General features: G+C 33.2%; 2 protein-coding genes across 2 annotated transcripts; both read right to left on the bottom strand.

Annotated features, from left to right (window-relative positions):
- Positions 1-7794: 7794 nt before the first annotated feature.
- On the bottom strand, positions 7795-8745 carry LOC113345237 (protein PELPK1-like). Its single transcript, XM_026589038.1, has one exon. The coding sequence runs from the start codon at positions 8743-8745 to the stop codon at positions 7795-7797; it is 951 nt and encodes a 316-aa protein (XP_026444823.1).
- Positions 8746-9892: 1147 nt separating this feature from the next.
- LOC113345601 lies at positions 9893-10942 on the bottom strand. Its single transcript, XM_026589375.1, has 2 exons — positions 10658-10942; positions 9893-10576 (listed from the first exon to the last, which is right to left on the bottom strand). Exons 1-2 carry the CDS (start codon positions 10745-10747, stop codon positions 10076-10078), a joined length of 591 nt encoding a protein of 196 aa, XP_026445160.1. The 5' UTR covers positions 10748-10942; the 3' UTR covers positions 9893-10075.
- Between the last annotated feature and the right edge of the window lie 13936 nt (positions 10943-24878).

Raw genomic sequence — 24878 nt, 5'->3', positions numbered from 1 at the left:
AAACAATGGTTAGAGCAAATTAATTCACTATTTAAGAAGCATCTCTTTTTGAATAAGACAAATATCTTAAATGGTCGGATTTTATTCCGATTTATACCATCCTTCTCCTACCTACAAAAATTGGATACTGGTGCAGTTCATCGCTCTTTTTCTTCGCGATTTATTCGTAATTCGTATCTTTATTTGTATTTGGATTTTATTTTTCTTGTGTTATGATGTTCTTGATTATCTTGTAAACATTCATGTAACTTCTACTTTACCATCATACCAAAATAATAATAATAATAAAACTTCGTTAAATTAATCCACGACAAATTAATAACTTTGTTAAAAATAATATTTTTTGCTAATAAGATAATAAAATTATCGATATTAAGAATCGACTAATATATAAACTAATAATCAGTGTAATAATACTACATAATGGTACTTATTAAAATAAGAATAAAAAGTTATTTGTTTCTTATTCATATTTATTTAACATTGAGCTTCATCTTTAATTTTGTTGTAGTCCCTTAAAAATTTCTGGAGTGATTTTATTGTGTTGTTCTTCTTCTTATTTTAATTATTAATATCAAAGTCATGCATTTATATAAATATCTTATTTTTTTGAAAATTAAATTTAAATTTGATTTTTTTTGGTATATTAGTAACTTATTAATTTATCGATAAATTAATACTCCGGTAAATTGATAATATTTAGCAATCCCAAAATTATTGGTTTATCGAAGTTTTACTATGAATGGGTGTTTTAAACATATAACCTCATGTGTATGTGCATCTAGATAGTGAAATAGTCTAGTGTGGTACCGTACTACCCCTATGTGCAAGGCAATGTCTCAGGTTTTATGTACATCTATCATTAATTTTATGTTGCACTAGACAAATCAACTTTAGCTAGCCTAATTGGTCAGAAGGGTTTTATGTATATGAAAATAGGTAGGCGCTACAAGATACATGTTATTATAAAAATAATAAAATCGATAATACGCTAAATCATTTCAACCAATTTAACCGTTTATTTTGTTTCCTTTTTCCTGTTAAATAAATAAATAAGTAGTTAAAACCAATAATCGCCTAGGCTGGACCATATCAATTGTGTGTGATACCAAAATTGGTTGGTTGGTTGTAAACCTAGCCAAATATATATTTTATTTTGAAACTTTATAATGATTGATAGGTTTTTTCTCAGAACGACCTAGCCAAAAGTAAAAAAACATAAAACCAAAAAAATATTTGAGAATGATGCAGTTACGAAATCTCCAAGTTCCAACAAATGAACAAACTATTGAGTCAGTAATGAATGATGAGAATGATCCTGAAACAGACGATTGTAGCGTCATACAAAATGTGTCATCTAAAGATGCCTTTCGAGCGAGGGTCACTTTAAAAACTTACTTTCTACAAAACAAGCAAAATATTTCAGAAATTGTACAAGCATTGCATAAAAATGAAGGATGCAATGCATTTTGGTTTGCGTGGAAGAAAAAGACAATCAACCATGGATGAATTTTCTTTGAGATTATTTTACATATATTTTATGTAAAATTTACTGATTATGTATTTTGGGTTATTCTTGTATATATGTATATATATATTTTATATATAAAATTTAAATATCATTCGTTTATATTTCTATAGGGTCTTTAAGGATTCAATTTTCTTATTCATGAATGCAATAAGCCGGGTTATTTATTTGTCACCTTGGCCCAAGTCGGGACCAGAAAAATTATTCATTTGGCGAGGTTATTCATTTTTCGAACATTCGTTTATCGATGTTGGACTGTATGCTATTTGACAATTTAAGATTGTTGGATATCCATTAGCTATTCATTGAAAGTGTATTTAAGTTACATATGGACAATAGAACTTCGTTTATATCACCAGTGATTCAACTCGGTGGCCCTGCGATAACCTTGAACCCAAGAGATTTGGGGCATCGGGGTCCGTCTCAAACAATGGTTAGAGCAAATTAATTCACTATTTAAGAAGCATCTCTTTTTGAATAAGACAAATATCTTAAATGGTCGGATTTTATTCCGATTTATACCATCCTTCTCCTACCTACAAAAATTGGATACTGGTGCAGTTCATCGCTCTTTTTCTTCGCGATTTATTCGTAATTCGTATCTTTGTTTGTATTTGGATTTTATTTTTCTTGTGTTATGATGTTCTTGATTATCTTGTAAACATTCATGTAACTTCTACTTTACCATCATACCAAAATAATAATAATAATAAAACTTCGTTAAATTAATCCACGACAAATTAATAACTTTGTTAAAAATAATATTTTTTGCTAATAAGATAATAAAATTATCGATATTAAGAATCGACTAATATATAAACTAATAATCAGTGTAATAATACTACATAATGGTACTTATTAAAATAAGAATAAAAAGTTATTTGTTTCTTATTCATATTTATTTAACATTGAGCTTCATCTTTAATTTTGTTGTAGTCCCTTAAAAATTTCTGGAGTGATTTTATTGTGTTGTTCTTCTTCTTATTTTAATTATTAATATCAAAGTCATGCATTTATATAAATATCTTATTTTTTTGAAAATTAAATTTAAATTTGATTTTTTTTTGGTATATTAGTAACTTATTAATTTATCGATAAATTAATACTCCGGTAAATTGATAATATTTAGCAATCCCAAAATTATTGGTTTATCGAAGTTTTACTATGAATGGGTGTTTTAAACATATAACCTCATGTGTATGTGCATCTAGATAGTGAAATAGTCTAGTGTGGTACCGTACTACCCCTATGTGCAAGGCAATGTCTCAGGTTTTATGTACATCTATCATTAATTTTATGTTGCACTAGACAAATCAACTTTAGCTAGCCTAATTGGTCAGAAGGGTTTTATGTATATGAAAATAGGTAGGCGCTACAAGATACATGTTATTATAAAAATAATAAAATCGATAATACGCTAAATCATTTCAACCAATTTAACCGTTTATTTTGTTTCCTTTTTCCTGTTAAATAAATAAATAAGTAGTTAAAACCAATAATCGCCTAGGCTGGACCATATCAATTGTGTGTGATACCAAAATTGGTTGGTTGGTTGTAAACCTAGCCAAATATATATTTTATTTTGAAACTTTATAATGATTGATAGGTTTTTTCTCAGAACGACCTAGCCAAAAGTAAAAAAACATAAAACCAAAAAAATATTTGAGAATGATGCAGTTACGAAATCTCCAAGTTCCAACAAATGAACAAACTATTGAGTCAGTAATGAATGATGAGAATGATCCTGAAACAGACGATTGTAGCGTCATACAAAATGTGTCATCTAAAGATGCCTTTCGAGCGAGGGTCACTTTAAAAACTTACTTTCTACAAAACAAGCAAAATATTTCAGAAATTGTACAAGCATTGCATAAAAATGAAGGATGCAGTGCATTTTGGTTTGCGTGGAAGAAAAAGACAATCAACCATGGATGATTTTTCTTTGAGATTATTTTACATATATTTTATGTAAAATTTACTGATTATGTATTTTGGGTTATTCTTATATATATGTATATATATATTTTATATATGAAATTTAAATATCATTCGTTTATATTTCTATAGGGTCTTTAAGGATTCAATTTTCTTATTCATGAATGCATTAAGAAGGGTTATTCATTTATCACCTTGGCTCAAGTCGGGACCGGAAAAATTATTCATTTGGCGAGGTTATTCATTTTTCGAACATTCGTTTATCGATGTTGGACTGTATGCTATTTGACAATTTAAGATTGTTGGATATCCATTAGCTATTAATTGAAAGTGTATTTAAGTTACATATGTACAGTACAACTTCGTTTATATCACTAGTGATTCAACTCGGTGGCGCTGCGATAACCTTGGACCCAAGAGATTTGGGGCATCAGGATTCGTCTCAAACAATAGTTAGATCAAATTAATTCACTATTTAAGAAGCATATCTTTTTGAATAAGACAAATATCTTAAATGGTCGGATTTTATTCCGATTTATACCATCCTTCTCCTACCTACAAAAATTGGATACTGGTGCAGTTCATCGCTCTTTTTCTTCGCGATTTATTCGTAATTCGTATCTTTATTTGTATTTGGATTTTATTTTTCTTGTGTTATGGTGTTCTTGATTATCTTTTAAATATCCATGTAACTTCCATTTTACCATCATACCAAAATAATAATAATAATAATAATAATAATAAAACTTCGTTAAATTAATCCACGAAAAATTAATAACTTCGTTAAAAATAATATTTTTCGCCAATAAGATAGAAAAATTATCGATATTAAGAATCGACTAATATATAAACTAATAAACAGTGTAATAATCCTACATTATGGTACTTATTAAAATAAGAATAAAAAGTTATTTGTTTACTGTTCATATTTATATAACATGGAGCTTCATCTTTAATTTTGTTGTAGTCCCTTGAAAAGTTCTGGAGTGATTTTATTGTGTTGTTCTTCTTATTATTTTCATTTTTAATATCAAAGTCATGTATTTATATAAATATATTCTTTTTTTTGAAAATTAAATTTAAATTTGATTTTTTTTGGTATATTAATAACTTATTAATTTATCGATAAATTAATACTCCGTAAATTGATAATATTTAGCAATCCCAAAATTATTGGTTTATCGAAGTTTTACTATGAATGGGTGTTTTAAACATATAACCTCATGTGTATGTGCATCTAGATAGTGAAGTAGTCTAGTGTGGTACTGTACTACCCCTATGTGCAAGGCAATGTCTCAGGTGTCAAGTAAATCTATCATTACTTTTATGGTACACTAGACAAATCAACTTGAGCTAGCCTAATTGGTCAGAAGGGTTTTATGTATATGAATATATAGGTAGGCGCTACAAGATACATGTTATTATAAAAATAAAAATAATAAAACCGATAATAGGCTAAATCATTTCAACCAATTTAACCGTTTATTTTGTTTCCTTTTTCCTGTTAAATAAATAAATAAGTAGTTAAAACCCATAATCGCCTAGGATGGACCTTATCAATTGCCTGTGATACCAAAATCGGTTGGTTGGTTGTAAACCTAGCCGAATATATATTTTATTTTGAAACTTTATAATGATTGATAGTTTTTTCTCAGAACAACCTAGCCAAAAGTAAAAAAAACATAAAACCAAAAAAAAATTGGCAAAGAAATAATTTATTACTAAGAAACGAAGGTATAAAAGGTTTATTATTTGTACCGCCCAAGCGAAATAAATAAAAAAGAAAAGAAGCAAGTTAGTAACAGGCTATCACCAAGCTTAAGGTGGTTCAAAATAGGTACTTCACCAATTGACCGTTACATCAATATGACTAGAGGTTTCAGAATCCTTGAAGAGAAAACACCAATATAACATTTATTAATACTTCACTAGATGGATGTTTTAAACATCCATTTAAAAAAATTTAGTGTGGTACTGTACCACCCATATGTGCAGGGCAATGTCTCATGTGTGCCTCTTCGCCAATTCGTGGGGCCATCTCGTGCCCCACACAACATATGTGAGGGGTTGATGTATATGAATCATTAGTTTTAGGGTACACTAGACAAATCAACTTGGGATAGCCGAGTTGGTTAGAAGTGTAACTCTCGCATTTTAAGTCAAACGTTTAAATACACTAGTTTCTGAGCCTGCAGTTTTGCTAGATTAACATCTAAATAACAACAATTATAAAAGTTACCAATATCATCTAAGCATTATAATTAAAGGAATGAAGAACCTTTTTGGATGAACATAACTAGTCAAAAGTGAACCTTTTTGGATGATACTAATGTCAAGATGTTGTTATTTAGTTATTTATATTAAAATTGTAAGGTTTTTTTTTTTATTTCCTAAAGGATCCCTATAAGACATTCGATATTGTCACTAGCACATTGGTGTTACATTATCATCGTTATCATCAATGAAATAATCTTTAGGGTTGTCGTCGGGGAAGTCGATTGGAAATATCGTAATGAATTGAAAACTATTACTCATATATGAGGTTTGTGAATAAGTGATGCTAGGGGCTATGAATCAGAAATATCTATTTTGCAGATAAACTGGATCTATGTAATGTAACTCATTATTCGTTTGATTTTTATTTATATGGCTTCTTGATTTTTTTTAATAACTTAATTTAGCTCGCGAGATTAAAATGTATCCAAAATAATTAGGGTATATCTTATAAAACAAAATAGGATCATTAGGAAGTAAAACTCAAACCCCTTAGTCGGACATTTTCTAAAATGGCTAACCCGCCCTTTTTTAATTAGCACCAATAAACTTGTTTCGCTTATAATTAATAGAGTTAGATTAGTGAGTAGGATTAAAAGTTATGAAATTATGTTTTAGTTAGATTGAACTTATGAATTATGTTGGAAGGTTGTCGAGAAAAAAAATTGTTTTGAAAATTTTATTTGTAACGAAAATGAAACCACACTAGCAAAACACTTCTAAAAAGGGTTTGCAAAGATATTTAATGGTTTCATTCTCAAAATTACCGAAGAAATCAACACTATCAGAACCGAAAGTATAAAAGTCGGCAAGGTCGACAAATATGGAAGATAACAACCATCATTATCCGGCATGCTGGTAGTAAACAATAATGCTGACTAGATAACTTTTGACATATAGAGAAAGGTGTTACAAATGCATAATTAATCGGCAAGGTATTAATTTCATAACATGTCAACTAAACTATAGTCGTCAAGGTCGAGAATTACAAACACCGACGACCAAAAATTTTACAAACAGGTCGTCAAGGTTACATATAAAACAAGCATACCGACTAATAGCAAAAATGTACGTAGAGAAATTGTTTTATGGTAGTTATTAGCCGACAAGGTTCAAGTTTTTCAAAACATGACGACCTTAATTACTGCAACACTAGTCAGCAATGTATAAGGACGAATACCATGACGACCCCGAAAATATTACTTTCAGAGATGAAAAATCATACTCAATCTCCGGTAGCCTCTAACTTTTGATCTTTTTATTTCTCCTTGATTTTTCTTTTGATTTCATCCTTTTAAGTTTCAGTGTTTTGAAAATGGATTTTGAAGATTGATGAATGGGTTTAAGTTTTATAGTTTAAATGAGATTGAATTCATGTTTTAATAGTAAGGGTAATTTGATCTTTTGAGATTTTTTAGACACCCCTTCACATACCATCTTGGATGGATTTAAATTTTGTATAACCTTATTAGTTTGGGCGTACCCCTAATTTACGTGTGAAAATAAAAAAGAAAAAGAGAAAAATAATAACATCACACTATGTTGTCTGAAAACATTACATGTTGAGACTCTTGAGAGTAGGCCATCAATCCTCATCTTGCAACTTCACAAGCCGAAACAAAACAGTCAATGCTGGGCTATTTTGTTTCATCAGTGGTTATGGCCCTAGCTAGTTTTACATGTGATGTCGCCGTTTTCTGTTTTGTAGTCTAGTTATGCATGAAATTGACCTTACGCGATATCGATTTCAGCTATCACATGGCACATGCAAAAGAAGAAAAAAAATTATTTTCACTATAAGATTTTCATCGTCTACTATATGTATATAGATAGATACTATTATCAATGTAGATCGACATTAATTAACTTAATCTTATTTTATAGTTTCTAAAATCCGATTGATATTGTTTAGCATTTTTTCATGTCATATATATAGTTTATGGTTGATTCTGTTGCGTAGATCCGATTCACACAGACTTCCATTGACAGTTCCAAACATTGATATTTCTAACGTTCCAGAAGAACAAAAACATAATTCGGCCTGGAAAACTATTCAATCAAGGCTTGTTTGAATGAGCATGAGAATGACTGCGCTGGTTTTTAGGAAGGCTGGGCAATGTGGGCATTGGTAGAATAAAAGGAATGCTGCGGAATTCTGACTGCTTTAGGTCTTCAAAATTTGGCAACGGCGTTACCTCAGGTTTAGGCAGATCAATTGGGAAATTTGGGACAATGGATAACTCGGCCTTGGGAAAAATTGGGATATCAAGCTTTGGCAATTCCGGTTGCGTCAGTGCTGGATCGTCAAGCTTTGGCAACTCGGGCTTTGGTTGAGAAGTTGGGAACTGATCATTCTTTGGTAGTTGAGTCTTTGGTAATTCTTCCTTTGGTAACTCAGGCTTGGGGAATTCTGGCTTTGGCAATCCATTATTTGGCAATTCAGGCTTGCGAAGTTCTGGCTTTGGCAGTTCCGGCTTGAAGAGTTCGGGATTTGGCAAATCGGTTTTTGGCAACTCTGGTTTTGGAAGATAAGTAGGCACTTCAATTTGTGGCAGTTCAGGTTTCGGCAGAATTGGCATGTCAGGCTTTGGCAACTCTTCAGCATGCTTCTCGGATAATGATTGATATTCGATTATTGGCAATGATGGCCATTCGGGCTTTGCAAAAGACGGAATGTCAATTCTAGGGAATGGTGGTAACTCCAACTTGGGGAAAGACGGGAAGCCGCCAAGCTTAGGCAGGGGTGGAAATTCCGGCTTGTGGAAAGATGGAAAGCCTATCTTGGGCAGTGGTGGCAACTGTGGCAATGGCGGCAATTCTGGCAATGGTGGCAACTCTGGTAATGGTGGAAGTTGAAATTTTGAAACTGAGATTTCTGGAGTTGTTTCTAAAAGATAGCGACCTGCGTGAACCATGGCTACGTGATCGCCATCACTAAGAAACAAAGTGCTAATCACGACGAACATTAGAGAAATCTTAAAAGATAGTTGCTGACCATGAGAAGCCATGGCTGATGATTATGGTGAATAAAAGCTATAGGACAGGGACAAGTTTTGTCTGAGAATGAATGGAAAAATGTGATTACATGTTGAGGTTTATATAAGTAGAGGCTTGAAAAGTACATGCCAATTAGGTTAGATATTGGTGTTGTTGTAATAGCTAGAAGTAGGAGAGACTTGCTAATTTGCGTGTGTTTAATTAGTTCAACATATTCTCATCTGTCCATTTCCTAAGATATACTGGTATCAAAACCTGTTTTTTCACAAACCATTAGTATCTTTTACTTTAAATCGGCTGGGAGCCTGACTTTCATATCTGAAGTTAGAAATTATGGTTCTATGACCTCTAAACACATTGCTCATTATTACGGGGAAGAAAAGAAATAGAGCGCGTGCAACTGCTATTATACAGAATTTTTTTTAATATTTTACATGTGTTTGGTCGTGACGTTGCCGGATCAAAAATACCAAAATGTGATGTTGCAAGATAAAAAATACTAGAACCGGAGCAAAAAAAAGAAAAAAAAAATCTCTTTCATATGTGATGTTAGAAACTATGATTCTATGACTTCTAAACACATTGCTCATTATTACGGGGAAGAAAATAAATAGAGCGCGTGCAACCGCTATCATACAGAAAACTTTTTAATATTTTTTACATGTGTTTGGTCGTGATGTTGCCAGATCAAAAATACCAAAGTGTGATGCTGTCAAATCAAAAATATTAGAACCGGAGCAAAAAGAAAAAGAAAAAAAAAATTCTCCACTAAACATTGGATACCAAAATTTAGCTCGTGCACACTGTGTTGTGATCAATGTAGTTAATCTCGTCCGAGATGGCCGAGATATCGCCGATAATATCGGTTTCGGTGTTTCACTGAGATGCCGATATTGGCCGATATCTCACCGACATTCATCGAAATATCATATCTCGGTACTCGACCGATATTCATCGAAATCCAATATTGACTACATTGGTTGTGATGCTGGGAGATCAAAAATACCAGCGCACGACAACAAATATAAGTCCTCCACTAAACATTGGATACGAAACCCCACTAAAAACCAGTAATGGAGTACTAATTAGTACTCTCCATGACATTACTATTCAGAAATGAAACAAAATTCACCTAACCAAATGAAACAAGAATTAAAATTGACACAATTTCTGATTTCATTATGAAGCTGACTGACAGATACAGAGTACTTGTGTCAAACAACAAGTTGAGCTGCAAACAGTAAATCAAAACCTAATAAAAACAACAACCTAAAAGAAAATTCGACAAACTTCCCCTGATTTAGTGAAATTCCATTAACAAAGAAAAGAAGATCTAATTAGTTAAGTAACTAAATAGATTGGCATTGGATTAGTAGTGGTAGAAATTCTATGATGCTGATCTAAATTCATTTCTCTTAGATTCAAGTAAGGAACTTCATTCTTGGTTGCTGGTATCAACGTCCATGCTGCTGATGATGATGATAATGGACCTGATGTTGAACGACATGGTGTACTTGATCCGCTTCTACTTTCAGTAATGTAAATTGGTCCTGATATTGTACCTCTGTAATTACTACTACTACCTTGATTACTCTTCATGTAATTGTTTTTATCAGTACCAAAATGATGATCAACGACCTTATCATTCTGATAAACCCATTTCTTTTTACAGAACAACAACGCATTTTTCCACCATTTGGACTTTTGTTTCTTCTTCTTTGATTCTTCTTTTGATATGGGTTTCTGTAATTTGAAGTGTAAGGACTCTACAGATCTTGATGTTGTTGTTGACGATGATGGAAGAAATTTCTCTTTTTTATGTTTCTTTGCTTCTTCTAGTACCTTCAAAATCACAAAAATCAAAAGTTGATACAGAGAAATCAAGAGAATGGAGAGAATGGGGGGTTAGTAAAATCAAATTACCTGTAAGTAATCCATCTGAGGATCGAATCCATAGTCACTGAAGTGATGGGGGTGCTGTGGTATTGGAAATATTGGGGATTTGTTTGTCATCTTCCTCACTCTTTCAGCTGCTGTACTTTTGAAGAAGTTGCAGAGAGGATCTTAAGTTGAAGAGAGAGTTTAAGAAGAGCCTCCTCACGATACGCACGAGGAGGATGGAAGCTTAATAAATAAACAAAACCCTGCTACTGCACAAGTTAATTGTTGTTTATTATGTGTGTTTCTTTTCCATGATTTTGTATAAGTATGCCTCCTGCCCTTTATTATAAGGAAAGTAAATGCGTTCTTGTTTTTTTCTTGCAAATTTGTGATGATAAGATGTTTCTTCAACGGTCTTGAGGATCACGTGAGTTGTGTTTTGAGAGGAGCTCGGATCTTCCATGTGAATGTGAAAGACAGGTCCTACCTACTTAATGGCCGTGATTTTGTTTGTTGAGAGAATTTGTGACTGTCTTCAAGCTGTGAATATAGCTTTTTTTTTTTTTTTTTACTAAGAAAACACAATAACTAGATTAACTTAAAAGAGAGTTACAAACGCTCAAGATGGGTTCTCTCCTGACCACATTGTTCAAAAAAGAAGATAAAGAGACCCAAACGTTCTTAAGACAATACTTTCTAGCACGGCGTGCAAGCTTATATGCTAGTTTGTTTTTTGTACGGTTAATATAAACTACTTTAAAATTATTACGACTTAAAAGTAAAGATTTGCAGTCCAGCAAAATATCTTTGCATCTCCAGTCGACACTAACTCCGCTTCCGTTAACAAAATTCACAACTTGAAGAGAGTCGCTGATAAACAAGACTTTGGAAAGATTAATCTCCATTGTCCAGGAGATAGAAAGATAAAGAGGAGTCGCCTCAACGCCTACATCATCAGATTTCAGTCCAAAGTCCGAACGAGATTGAGTTATGGAACCTGCATTATCACACAAAATCATGCCAACACCAAAATTAAAATCCTTAAGAGAACCATCAATAAAGAGACAATGATCCACCAAATCAATAGGAATTTTGACTTCCATACTAGTCTTCTGGACCTTTTTAGGAATAACAATATAAGTATTAATCATTTTTTTTGGTCGAGAATAACTTTATCCAGATTAATAGCAATTCTGCCGAAAACTACATCACATCTAAGCTTCCAGATACACCACATGATTATGGCGCCTAAACTTGGCCAGTCAACTGCAAAAGGAGACTTCCCTAATCTATCATCAAACCATTCTAGAAAGAAATCTTCTGTCCAATCCAAGTTAAGACTAACAAGATGTTGCAGCGATAAACCAAACCAAATATGGGCAGCAACAGGACAATGAAAGAACAAATGAGTAACAGTTTCTACATCAGCATTGCAAAGAGGGCAAGATTCATCAATAGCAGGGTTATAATTTTTTAACAAAGCATTGGCTGGAAGCATATGAGCAAATATCTTCCACATGAAAAATTTAATTTTCGGCAGACAATTCAGGTTCCAAACCTTTTTCCAAAACAAAGCTTCTTCACCATTACTAACTTCATTCTTATAAACTCTATAAGCAGATTTTATAGTAAAAGACCCATCTTTCGTGTGAGCCCACATAATTTGATCTTTAAGAAGCAAATTAGTCTTAATAGTTCTAATCCTAACAACATCTTTAGTCTCAAACATAGAATTTAATAGATCAATATTCCAAGTACCAGACTGCTTATCAATAAGTTCACTAACTAGATTAAAATCATCATAATTAGGATTAAGAGAAACAAGGGAGAAGAAGTACCAGGTAACCAAACTGAATCCCATATTCTTGTATCATTACCATCATTTATTTTAAAAACTATATTAGACCTTAAGAAAATTAGACTATTCATTATACCCTTCCAAATCCAAGAATTTGAATCCGCTGCTTTATCAATTTCCAACAAATTATGATTAATGAAGTACTTGTCTTTTAAAAACTTTGAAATTAAGAGATAAGGATTTTGAATAATTCTCCAACCAAGTATTGCTATAAACACACTGTTAGTAGCATAAGTAGATCTAATACCAAGCCCACCACATCTTTTATCTTTCCTAATATCACCCCAAGAACGAAAATAAGCCGCGCGTTTAGGGTCTTTCTTAGACCACTAGAAAATTCTTTGAATGGAATCAATTTTAGAAGTGATCTTCTTAGGAAAATGAAAACAAGAAATATGATAAACTGCAAGACTAGATAACATATGCTTTGTTACAACAGTTCTACCAGCAACATTTAGACTAGATTTCTTTGTGTTTCCTAATCTAGAGTAAAATTTATCTATTAATAATTGAAAAGATTTGGTTTTATCTCTATTAACAAAAAGAGGTGTACCTAAGTATTTTTCAGAAGAACTCATAAATTGCATCCCTAAAGTTTTTGAAAGAAGTTTCTTATGCTTATGGTGCATTTTAGAACTAGTAAAAAAACCAGACTTTTCAAAATTGATAGCCTGACCAGAGGCCTTAGCGAAAACATTGATAATTTTCATCATATTTCTAGCATACGTTAAAGAATCTTTTGAAAACAGCATACAATCATCACGAAGGATAAATGAGATATAAAAGGACTATCTTTTCGAATTTTGAAACCTTGAATAAGATTAATATCTTCACCTTTCAAGATGAGTTGAGATAAAACTTCCATGAAGATATTGAAAATGTATGGTGAAATACAATCTCCTTGTCTAATACCCCTAGTAGGGAAAAAGACCTCACCAGGAGAACCATTAACCAGAATTGAGTAAGACACCGTACTAATGCATTGTTCAATAATCTGATACCAATCATCGGAGAAACCTAGTTTTTTAAAGACTGGAAGAATAAAAGACCACTCCAGCCTATCGAAAGCTTTGGAAATGTCAAGTTTTATAGCCATAAAACCATTTTTAGCATTTTCCTTTTTTCTTTAAAAGAGTGTAAAATTTCATGACTAATAACAATATTATCATGAATTTGTCTATTAGCAATAAAAGCTGAATGAAAGGGGGAAATAAGGGAATCAAGTAAAGGTTTGAGACAATTAGTAAGAATTTTAGAAATGATTTTGTATACTGTGTTTGATAAACTAATAGGTCGAAAATCCTGAGGAGAAGAAGGGTTATTCACCTTAGGTATTAGAGATATGAAATAATGGTTTAAATTCTTGAGAAAAAATCTTGTTCGAATTTTTTTTTAACATGATCAATAACTTCCTTCGAAATTTCTTGCCAATTATCTCTGAAGAATCCAGCAGGAATACCGTCAGGACCCGGTGATTTCCATGGAGCCATTTCATTAATAGTAGCACTGATTTCTTCAGCAGTAGGAATAGCTACTAAACAAGAATTCATATCATATGAAATGATAGGCTTTACATCTTTTAGAGCCTCATCAATATCAGAATTATTAGGGTTCGAAGAAGTATATATGTTCTTGAAATAATGAGAAAGGAGAGTCAGAACTTGTTCCCTGTTTTCTAACCAATTACCTTTCTCATATTTTATTGTGTGTATAGTGTTATACATACCAATAATCGAGCTGTTTAGAGTAGTTTAAGATGTAATCCCCAATAGCAGAAGTATAAGGTAAAATCTGTAACTTCTCAATTTCATCATTTAATTTACCAATTTTATTTTTAACATGACCAAACGACCCAATATTTACTGAGGTCAGTCTTAAGATTTTTAAGCTTGCCTGCCACAATGAAACTAGGTGACCCACTAACTTTCTTATTCCAAGAATTTATAAGAACATTCTTAAATTCAGGACTTAACTGCCAACGCTTAAAAAATTTATAAGAATAATGCAGATTATGTTCATTGTGAAATCACTTGAGTAGAATAGGGCTGTGATCAGAGTAGACTCTAGCAAGATTAGTAACACGAGTTTGAGGAAGAACATCTACCCAAGAGTCATTCATAAAACCTCTATCTAATTTCTCAAAAATCAGCTCAGAAGGATTTTTAAATCTTCTATTACACCAAGTGAAAGGATTACCAAAAGAAAAAACCTCATTCAATCTTAACGCCACTAATTTATTTTTAATGAAATATGACGCCAAAGAAGTATCAGGATTTCCTCCCTGTTTTTCTGAACTATGAAGAATCAAATTAAAGTCACCCAGAAGCAACCAAGGTCTAATATCATCTTCATTCATGTGACTTAGAAAATTCCATTGACTTTTCATTCCAGAAACATTTAAAGCTCCATACACAAAAGATACCATACAATTTTTAATACTAGGCGATATATCACACAAAATATGAATCATGTTAAGAGATCTACTGATGATTTATATATTGGATCTAGCAAAGTAACCTAGTGCTAAGCCTCCCGATTGTCCAATTGCCGACACTACGAACCAAGAGTCAAAAAGAAGATGATGACTGAATTTTTTTACAGTGTCATTATCTACCATAGTTTCCATAAAACAAACAGCATGAGGTCTAAATTTTCTATATAAATTAAGCAAATGTAACCAATTTTTATCTGAGCAACATCTATTCATATTCCATCAAATGAAATTCATGGTTCAAATAAAGAAAAGCTAAAAAGAAACAAAGTAGAGGCAAAGTTAAAAAATCAAAATAGAGCAAAAACTAGGATTATGATAAGCAGGGAGAAACAACGACTTTAGAGTTTAAAGTACTACAAGGTCATGAGCTAAAGAAGGATTTGCATCCACATAATCCACAGTATTCACCATCATGAGATTAACCACCTTTTAAAATTCTTCATCAGTAACAATAGGTTCCAGGGGAAGAGTAGTAAAAGGGATTGGTTCCAAAACAACAGCTCTATCTGATAATTCGTCTATAATTGGATTGCTCAACATAGCATTGTCAGTAAACCGACTAACATAAATTTGAAGTAACGAAAAGCTTATAACAGCCCACAAAGAACAACTTTAAAATTTGTTCCCCTAGTAACCACCACTTTCCAAGAACTCAGAGCTTAGACAACGAACTAGTAAAATAGGCAATTATGAAATCTATTCCACAAATAATCCCAACTTGCCAAGAACACAGACAGAAACAAAGAGACTAGTATAGTAGGCAATCATGATTCCAATCCTAAGCATTTGTAATATCAAAGGGGCAAAGAAATACACTGAACCCTGAAGCACTTCATGAATCCAAACCATTTCTAATTTCAATATGAGCAAAGAGATACATTGACCCTTGAATTACTTCTTAAAAAAGAACAGAAATCTCAATATTATAACAAATCCCTACATAAGTAGGATCTCATAATGCTAGAAAGCAAATCCAACAAAGACTATTCTTCACTGATTAACATGACTAGATGAGCTATATTGACGAAATCCAAAAATTAACCCCATTTGTATACTAACCAGAATTTCCTCTTCCACTTCCACATATTAATCTCAAGATGGTGAAAAAACCATGACCCTATGGATGCTACCTCCTTCAGCTCATGACCTAAAATAAAAAACCAGAAGGGAAAAGCTTAATCAGATAGCTCAGAGATTCACAGCAGATAAATCAAAATAGAAATAAGCTAAACAAACATAAATTTGTTCATGATATAAAAAGAAATTTGGTTTTAAAAGCGTTTGAAAAACACGAACCCTAAAAGATTAATCCATGTAAATTGTAAAATCAAAAATTAGGGTTTTTTGACAAGAAAAAATTAATTCATTAAGATTAAGCAGAATGAAAGATAAAAATAAAGATTAGTGATAAACTATCATGAGATTCAAAAGAAACTTAGACAAACATATAAATTAACTGAAGAAAAAGAGTAAAAATTCGTCGGAGAAGATCGAAGAAATAAATAAACAAAATTGCACGTCCACACTCCACAGATCAAAAATAAATAAATAATATGAATTATAAAAAAATTTTGCATAATCAAGAAAAAGAAATCTTAAGAGATCAATTCTCATTGTGATTCAAAATTTACTCTGTAGATTGACATATAATGCTTCTAAGAGCAAGGGCTATCAAGTGAGGACTCTTGTTCAATATGAATGAGTCTCACTAGATTTTATCTAATTTGGTGCTACTATAAGTGAAAATACTCACTCATACATTTATTGGAGTGAATGAGTGGGTGACAGTGGACACTAAGCGTCTGATTTTCAGCCGTTTGGAAAGAAAAAAAAAACTCGAGCGGCTAAAGATTTTCCTCTCAAGCCCATTATTTATTTAAAACTTTTGGAAACGGGACCTACAATTAGGTTTTCTTATTAAAAAATAAAATAAAATACGGGGAGGCATATGTTCAGCCATTTGGAGAGAAAAATTCTCTCCAACGAGATAAATATCAGCCTCTTAGTCCCTTAATGTAGTTCCTCATGGTCACAAAACACTCTTCTACTCAGCCTCTCACTCAATCTGGCAGTCTCTCACTCAATCTCTCATTTCATAATCCTTGCTCTAAGAAAAAAATTAAGTGAAAATCACCCGCCTAGTTCAAATTATGCTAATGTTAGACCTCAGGAGTTGCAAGCTTTTCTCAATACCTCAGGAGTTGGGACCTCGAATGGAGCAAGTCATGCCAGAAATGTTTCAAATGAAGAATTTCATCAATAGACACAGCACTAACAACCAATGAAATGATTCAAATCTTCAACAATTGATCACCTCTGCAGCTAGCTCCAATCATGAGACCACTGATTCAGTTGAAGAAAACTATTCAACAAGCTACCCAGCTAATGACCTATCTCAACACAACCAGCAGCCAACACCAAATCAGCATGCATATGTTATCAAAGACTACACCATGAACTAATTATGCCATATTCAGAACTACTAAAACTGCGAAACATTTAACGGGCCAGTGTTTACTCTCAATATTTCTTGATTTCAACTTGTTTTCTCATATATTTATGGCATGTATTATTAGAATTTTTTCCCTTAAACTCTCTAAATATATTTTCTATTATTTTTTTATTACAATATATTACAACTCTAGTTATAAGATCATTTACAGTATCTTCTCAGTTTATGATATACACGGTATGGTGTTTCAGTGTTTAACTTTCTTTTTAGGATCTCACATATCATCCCAGGATGCTTAAAAGTCTTTTGCTAAACATTATTAAGCTTTTCTAGATAGTTATCTAAATAATGTTATTCTTGCATTTTTAATGAACACCAATTCATTATACCTCTTCTTGTCTGATTGTTTTTCTCCTATAACTCTATCAAATTTGTCCTTAACCTCTTTGATATTTGAACTTTAAACAACATAACAACCTTATTTTAGCATATCTCATATATTCAACCAAATTCCAATCTTTATGAACCATTACACCTTCATATCCTAAATAATTCTCTCAAAACAACCTTAGCTTAGCGCCCCCAACCGCTCACTCTTATGTATCTAACTTCTTCTCGTTCTTCTCTTAAATTTACTTGAAGCCTTTTTCATTCTAATCTTAGCCCATAAAGCCCATAAAACTTTCTATCAAAACCTACGACCCACTCACATTTCACTCTTCCTAATTTCTTATAGTTTGGTAAAATTTTCAATTTCCTAATGAAAATATTAGCTTGGAATTGTCAAGGAATAAACCAACCAATCACTATCCGATATTTAAGGCGATTAGTTGCCCTGCACCGGCCCAACATTGTATTTGTTTCTGAAACCTTAGCAGATCATCATATGAGAGGCCTGGCTCAATCCCTTCAGTTTCATAATCATTTTTCAGTCCCCAAAATTGGAAGGTGTGGTGGTTTTTTCCTAATGTGGCACAATAACCTCAACCTCCATGAAAAGACGAGGGTACCCTAATATACCTCAATCTAAAACTTTTCCACCTATAAGTTCTTTCTCCGAAAGTGATTGTCTATGGACTGAGTCGAGACAATACAACGAATCAATATCACACTTTGTGTGATCGTCTATGTATACGAGATCGAGACAATACAACAAACAAAGTGTGATTACTTGATAATAAGTTCGGACTTAAACAAACACTATAGGATTGTTATCAAGTAATAAGGAATTAATGTTTGTGTAATTTACTTTAAATTATAATAAGAAAAATTACAATTGCGGAAAACAAAAGTAAATGACACAGCAAGATTTGTTAACGAGGAAACCGCAAATGCAGAAAAACCACGGGACCTTGTCCAGAATTGAATACTCTCAGAATTAAGCCGCTATACAAAATCTAAACCAACTTCGTATAGTTGAGACCAAGAAACTAAACCTATAGTTCACCTAGTTCCCTTAGTATCCCTGCGCCTCCAACTTGCAATAAGTCACGCACTTGGAACAATTCCTTTGGTTCGTATTTTAAACAGTAAAGGAACAACAAATCTGTTCGGTAACAACTCTTTTCAAACAACGTGATATGAGTTTTACAAAAGGCTCTTCCGTTTATGCCAATAAACTCATTTGTCGAGTTTTTTAGATCAATCTTTTTAACAACTACCAAAGTAATTGTTTAGAATATGCGATCAATAATAGGATCTGATCAAGATACTAAATACTGATGTCGATCTACACAACTAATCAATCCAATCTATCAAAAGATAAACCGATTATGGTTGGATCCCCAGCCGATCAAGTTTTGTGCACACCAAAGATTATGAACCCAAATAGAAATCTTCTTTGTCTTAAAATCTTCTTAGATCTTCAATAAACACATGCACACAAACAACTTGAATCTCTTATGATCAATCACACACAGAACGGAGTCTGTTAACGATGGATTATAACAAGACGTCTTTAGATCTACAAACAGTTCTAAAGATCCCCGTCAACACTTCGATCTAGCTTGAGTGAATCTTATATCATTAGAGAAGATTCTCAAGCATAAACAAACTAGGTGCAAGAAAATTTCAACAACCGTTAGTCAATCAAATCAAATCGAAAACTAATAATACTGCAATTATCTAGTTTCCCACCAATAGTACTCTTAGAGCTTTTCAATCCTAAAGAAGTCTTTAAAACGAACGGTCGTAAGAGATTTCGCGTAATTAGGTTACTTTCCTCTCCGAACAGACGGCTCCACCAGTAACAACACAACTAGGAAGTTTTGCTGGCTCTGAGGATTAGTTTACTCGAAATGAAAACTTCAATATTTATAAACCAAGGAAGTTTGGACACCAAGGAATTTCCAAACCAAATATTCTCAAAGATATGCAATAAATCCCCAAATCGGTTTTCATAATTCCTGGAAATGCTCTGTCTAAATATTGACCGAAATCTCAATAGAAAATCTCCAATTAGTAAATGCACATTACCAATTTTTATTTTCTAAAGATATGCATTTAATTGCTGGAAATTAAAAGCATATAAAACTAAAAACCTTAATTAAAAGATTCTCAATTTATTTCGATCCGGGATTTTTCTTTAGTTATTAAGGAACATCTTTGAAAAATAATAGATAAGAATTACTGCACATGTTCAAAGTATGTCGACATCCTTTCTTTGTAAATACTTTTTCATATTTACAATCTTGGAACCGATTTTCCACACTTCAAGACAGTTTAGAATTGGTTCATCTGACTTCCAAGAACTATGTGATCGATTATCATATCAAATCACCAATCATGGGTTTAACTGTTCTACCGAAAACAAGTTTTGGTTCTACCTCCATGTGGGTACTAGGATCGGTTACACCAGTTTCCAAAAATTGGTTAACTAAGTACCAGGATCGGTTACCACATACTTATGGTATTTACTTGTGATCAGTTGCACAAATCATAGGATCGACTATACCAATTACTAAGACTTGTTGCACCTCTTACAAAGATCGATTCCACATACTTGTGAACGGTCACACCTCTTACTAGGATCGGTTACCCAATGTATAGAGTTGGTCACACCAATTATAAAATATTGATCATACCATCTCATGTGATTACTTAGGATCGGTTTCACTAATAAAAGTCATACCAATACATAAGTCAGGCATTGTGATTAGTTTTACCAAGATACAAACACAAGTTATGATCGGTTATACTCAACCACACATATTGGTAATCCAAAGATTTGCAATGAATAACAATACCATTAAGCCTAGCGATTTCCCTTTCGATTCACAAAACAAGTTTATGAATGTACTTCCTTTAAACGAATGTAAAACATTGTTTTCTAGGACGAAATCATCACCCATACCCATACATAATCACAATAGCATTCATACGATTATGTCGATGTCTTATATACGAAGTTCAAAAGATAGACGTTATACTTCGTATTATAATTCCTTAATACGATGTCTAACTAAAGTATAATCATTCACAGCTTCGCAACTATGTTTTCAATATGCACGACTTGAAAGATACCTTAGGAATGAAACAGTTTAAGTCAAAATATTACTAACTTCAAGAGGAAGGATGATGTCGTCGATATAGCTCTTTACTTCTTCATATTCTTCAAGTCTTCGAGTAATACCTGTATGTCTCATATCCTAATAACTTTCTAGTTAACCTATACGAAGTTGACTCTAGTATATAATCAAGCGACTCTTTAAATGAGTTTTGGTTCACTAAAATATGACAACCAAACTTGACATACCAACGCTTGGTGGGTTCAACCGAGCAATTCTCTAACACTCCAAATTTTAATCCATTCGCAAAACTATATCCACACAATAGTTACTCCACCACCACCTGAGCAACCGTATCTTTGTACGTGCATTTATGGTCCACCACATATGGATTTAAGGGAAAGATTATCGAAGGATTTTCCTTCAATTTCAACCACATCAACCCGGCTATCCCTTGGTTTTACTAGGATATTTCAATGATATTCTGGATCAATCAGAAAAGAAAAAAAAAAGGAGGAAGGCATGCAACATATGCATGATATGTACCAATCCTCGCATTGATGGACGACCCCTACACCTTAAAAAACAAGCAACTGGGGTAAGATAACATTATGGAGGTACTAGATCGACCCTTATCAACCCAATATTAGTGAACAACAAACCCATATGCAGTAGTTACTCATCTCCCTAGAATAACATTTGATCGCACCCCAATCATATTGTATGTGAAACAATAGATTGGATAGAACAAAAAATAAATTTGAAAATTTATGGCTATCTCACCCACAACTCAAAAAATTAGTGTGCTCGTCTAGTATTCAATAACAAGATAGTAAAACGGCCCTAGACCTTCAATTGAAGCTCATAACAACCAGTCAATCTCTCTCGGGGTGGAATAAACAAACCTTTGGCCACCTACCAACTATGATCAAGAAATAAACAACTAAAATAAATATATCTCAGCATCAATGTGGTACCCAAACAAGAAATGACCTAGAATTCTGGCTAGTCCAAAAAAAGAATCTAAGAAGCAACCTCGTAGATCTGCAACAATGTCATCCAACATAATGGCAATAAAGATCCAGAATTCAATAGCTACAATCGGGAGATCTAAACACAAAAGTATTCTTCCACACCAAAGCAACCATGTACTGATCTTGTAACTACATTCAACAACTACAAAACATACAAAACAACTGGGTTGATAACAAAAATGATGTGGTTCAACTCATCCTTTATCATTTTTCTGAAAAATACACGGCTCCGGTGATTGATGAAGATCTTTTCGCAGATATCGGCCCAATATTAACTACCATACAAATGGGATTGATTACGAAAGAAGTATCTACATCATAAATAAAACAAGCTCTCTTCTCCGTAAACTCCGAGAGTGCTCTTGGTTCAGATGGTTACACAAGTAAGCTTTTCAAAGCTTTCTGGGAAACAACTCATTCTCAAATGATTTCTATGGTCAAAATATTTTTGAATAATATGAATAACCACCCATTCATGAATCACAGAAACCTCATGTTAATACCCAAAGTTGACCATCCATCAAAGCCTTCTCAATTAAGACCCGTAGGACTCTCCAACGTCACATATAAAATCATCGCAAAAATCCTGGTAAATATAATTAGACCATCTCCTCCCCTTCTTAATAAACCCTTTCCAAAGTACTTTTGTTCCACAAAAATAAATACGCGATAACAAGGAAATTGTTGGAGAACTATTCCACTATATCAGAACCTCATGCGTCAGCAAAGACCCAAAAATAGCTCTCAAATTGGATATCCAGAAAGCCTATGATAGACTAGATTAGGTATCGATCAAATTTTTTATCATCAAATTTGGATTTCCAACAATATTTGTGGATTACATCATGATATGCGTCACAACTGTAACATACTCGATCAACATTAATGGTACACCACATGGATACATAATCCCAACAAGAAGCATTAGGCAAAGAGACCCTCTTTCGTCATATATTTTCATAATCTGTGCAGAGATCTTGTCTACTAACTTGTGAAACCTTCAAAACCAAACGCTAGTAAAAGGTCTTAACATATCAAACAAAGCACCAACCATCATCCATTTAATGTACGCCGACGACCTTGTAATCACTTTCAAAGCTTGTACCCAAAGTAACAACCAACTCAAGAAACTACTTCGTTGTTATATATCTTTAGCGGGATATGTAATAAATACCTTCAAATCTGTTATTATTCATCACCCGAGACTAGACCCAATCAAGGTGACTGAGCTGCGGTAATTTATGGAAATCCTTACCATATGAAACCCCTTGGGTTGAATTTAAACAAGAAAATTTTTTTATACAAACCTCTGCGCCTCTACTTCAAAGATTGGCACGGAAATAAAAGGTATGAATGATAAAATGTCTAACCCAAGCAGGAAGAATGATGCTCATTAGCTACATCTCTAACCCCCGCAACAAACCACCTTAAGTATGCAAAAATTCTACCTACTAAAGTACACAAAAAATAGACCGTATCACCATGTATTTTCCATGGGGACATGACCCATCAGTTAAAAAGCTTCATCCAATTGGTTGGGATAAAGTAACAAAATCAATAATTGAAGGAGGTATAGGAAAAAGGAAAAGTAATGAACATAAAAAATCTCTTCTCATGAAAAAGATATGGAATTTGGATGATCAACCTGACTCCAATTATGGGGGACTATGAAACAAGAAATATCTCAACCAGCAATCAATCGTACAGGACATTGTTACCATTTCATCTTCTTCAAGCATTTAATGTAGGCAACTAGCATCCCTAGTCCCCACCATGAAAAGTTTTTTTTCCATCATATTAGAAATGGTCTAACAACACCCATCGAAGTAAACTGGATCGCACACTACCCAAAACTAGACCCAGCGCAATGTTACCCCATCCAAAAGGTTATGGATAACATTGATTTTATCTCACACAACTTGATTTCAATTGAAAATAAACACTCTCTCCCATCTTAAAGCACAAAAACTCATAAACATCCATCTACCCTAAGATAATCCGCAAGAAAAATATTTGGCCCCATTCAAAATCTGGTAAATACACTACATCTTCGGGATATAAATGTGTAAACCATCAAGTTGATCAACCTCCTCACAACCCCTCCCGAATACTAAATTATTATACCGGCAAAAAATTCAGCTTTTCTTGTGGAAAGCAATAAATGGAGGGCTACCTACCTTCACTATCCTATATAGCATCCATCTGACTAACTAGGACATTGGACGAAAATGCAACTCTAATCCAGAATCGGAAAACCACGTGCTACTTCAATTCGGATAACAGTGGAAACTTGGAGTATCTTACTCACGCATCACTCAAACACACATAACTCCATCCATAACCCCATAATCGACATAACTCCTCAAACAACCATTTACCAACTCTTATAACGATCGGCATCAACACCTTGCATGCATATCCTCACTCTGTTTTCTACAATGTACCTTATGGTTAGCAAGGAATGATTTGGTATAACGACAAAAGCAAACAATATCAGATGCAATTATAGCTTGGGTCATAAGACAACAACATGAGTACTCCGGGAATTTAAGAACTCACCTCTTGTGCTACTAGGTAAATCTATGGTACCTAATCATTATGGAAGCACCAAAAGAATATCAATAATCCTCATTGGATGGTCCAACCCAAATCTGAACTGGCTAAAGATCAACATATGGGACGGCCAAGGGCCATCCAGGTTTTGCAGATGCAGGCTTCATCTACAGATACTCAGAAGCATGAATTATGACGGCGTTTTCTCAACCTCTATAAATTACGACCTTCGTAACAGCGGAAAAATGGACTATGTTCTTAGCATCCAGAATGGAAACATAAAGGTAATGGTAAAAGGTTCTGTTTGAGACAACTTCATAAAAGCTTATCCCGTTTATCAAATCACCTACTGCTCCAACGTGGTAC

This window comes from Papaver somniferum, unplaced genomic scaffold (genome assembly GCF_003573695.1).
Source record: "Papaver somniferum cultivar HN1 unplaced genomic scaffold, ASM357369v1 unplaced-scaffold_81, whole genome shotgun sequence".
NCBI lineage: Eukaryota > Viridiplantae > Streptophyta > Magnoliopsida > Ranunculales > Papaveraceae > Papaver > Papaver somniferum.
This window is presented reverse-complemented; position numbering and strand designations above follow the sequence as displayed.

What these genes read in the sequence shown, in the direction of transcription:
- LOC113345237 (XM_026589038.1), bottom strand. Translation starts at nt 8,745, where the DNA reads ATGGCTTCTCATGGTCAGCAACTATCTTTTAAGATTTCTCTAATGTTC.
- LOC113345601 (XM_026589375.1), bottom strand. Translation starts at nt 10,747, where the DNA reads ATGACAAACAAATCCCCAATATTTCCAATACCACAGCACCCCCATCAC. An exon ending in CTCAGATGGATTACTTACAG is followed by an intron (nt 10,577 to 10,657) that starts GTAATTTGATTT and finishes GTGATTTTGAAG; the next exon opens with GTACTAGAAGAAGCAAAGAA.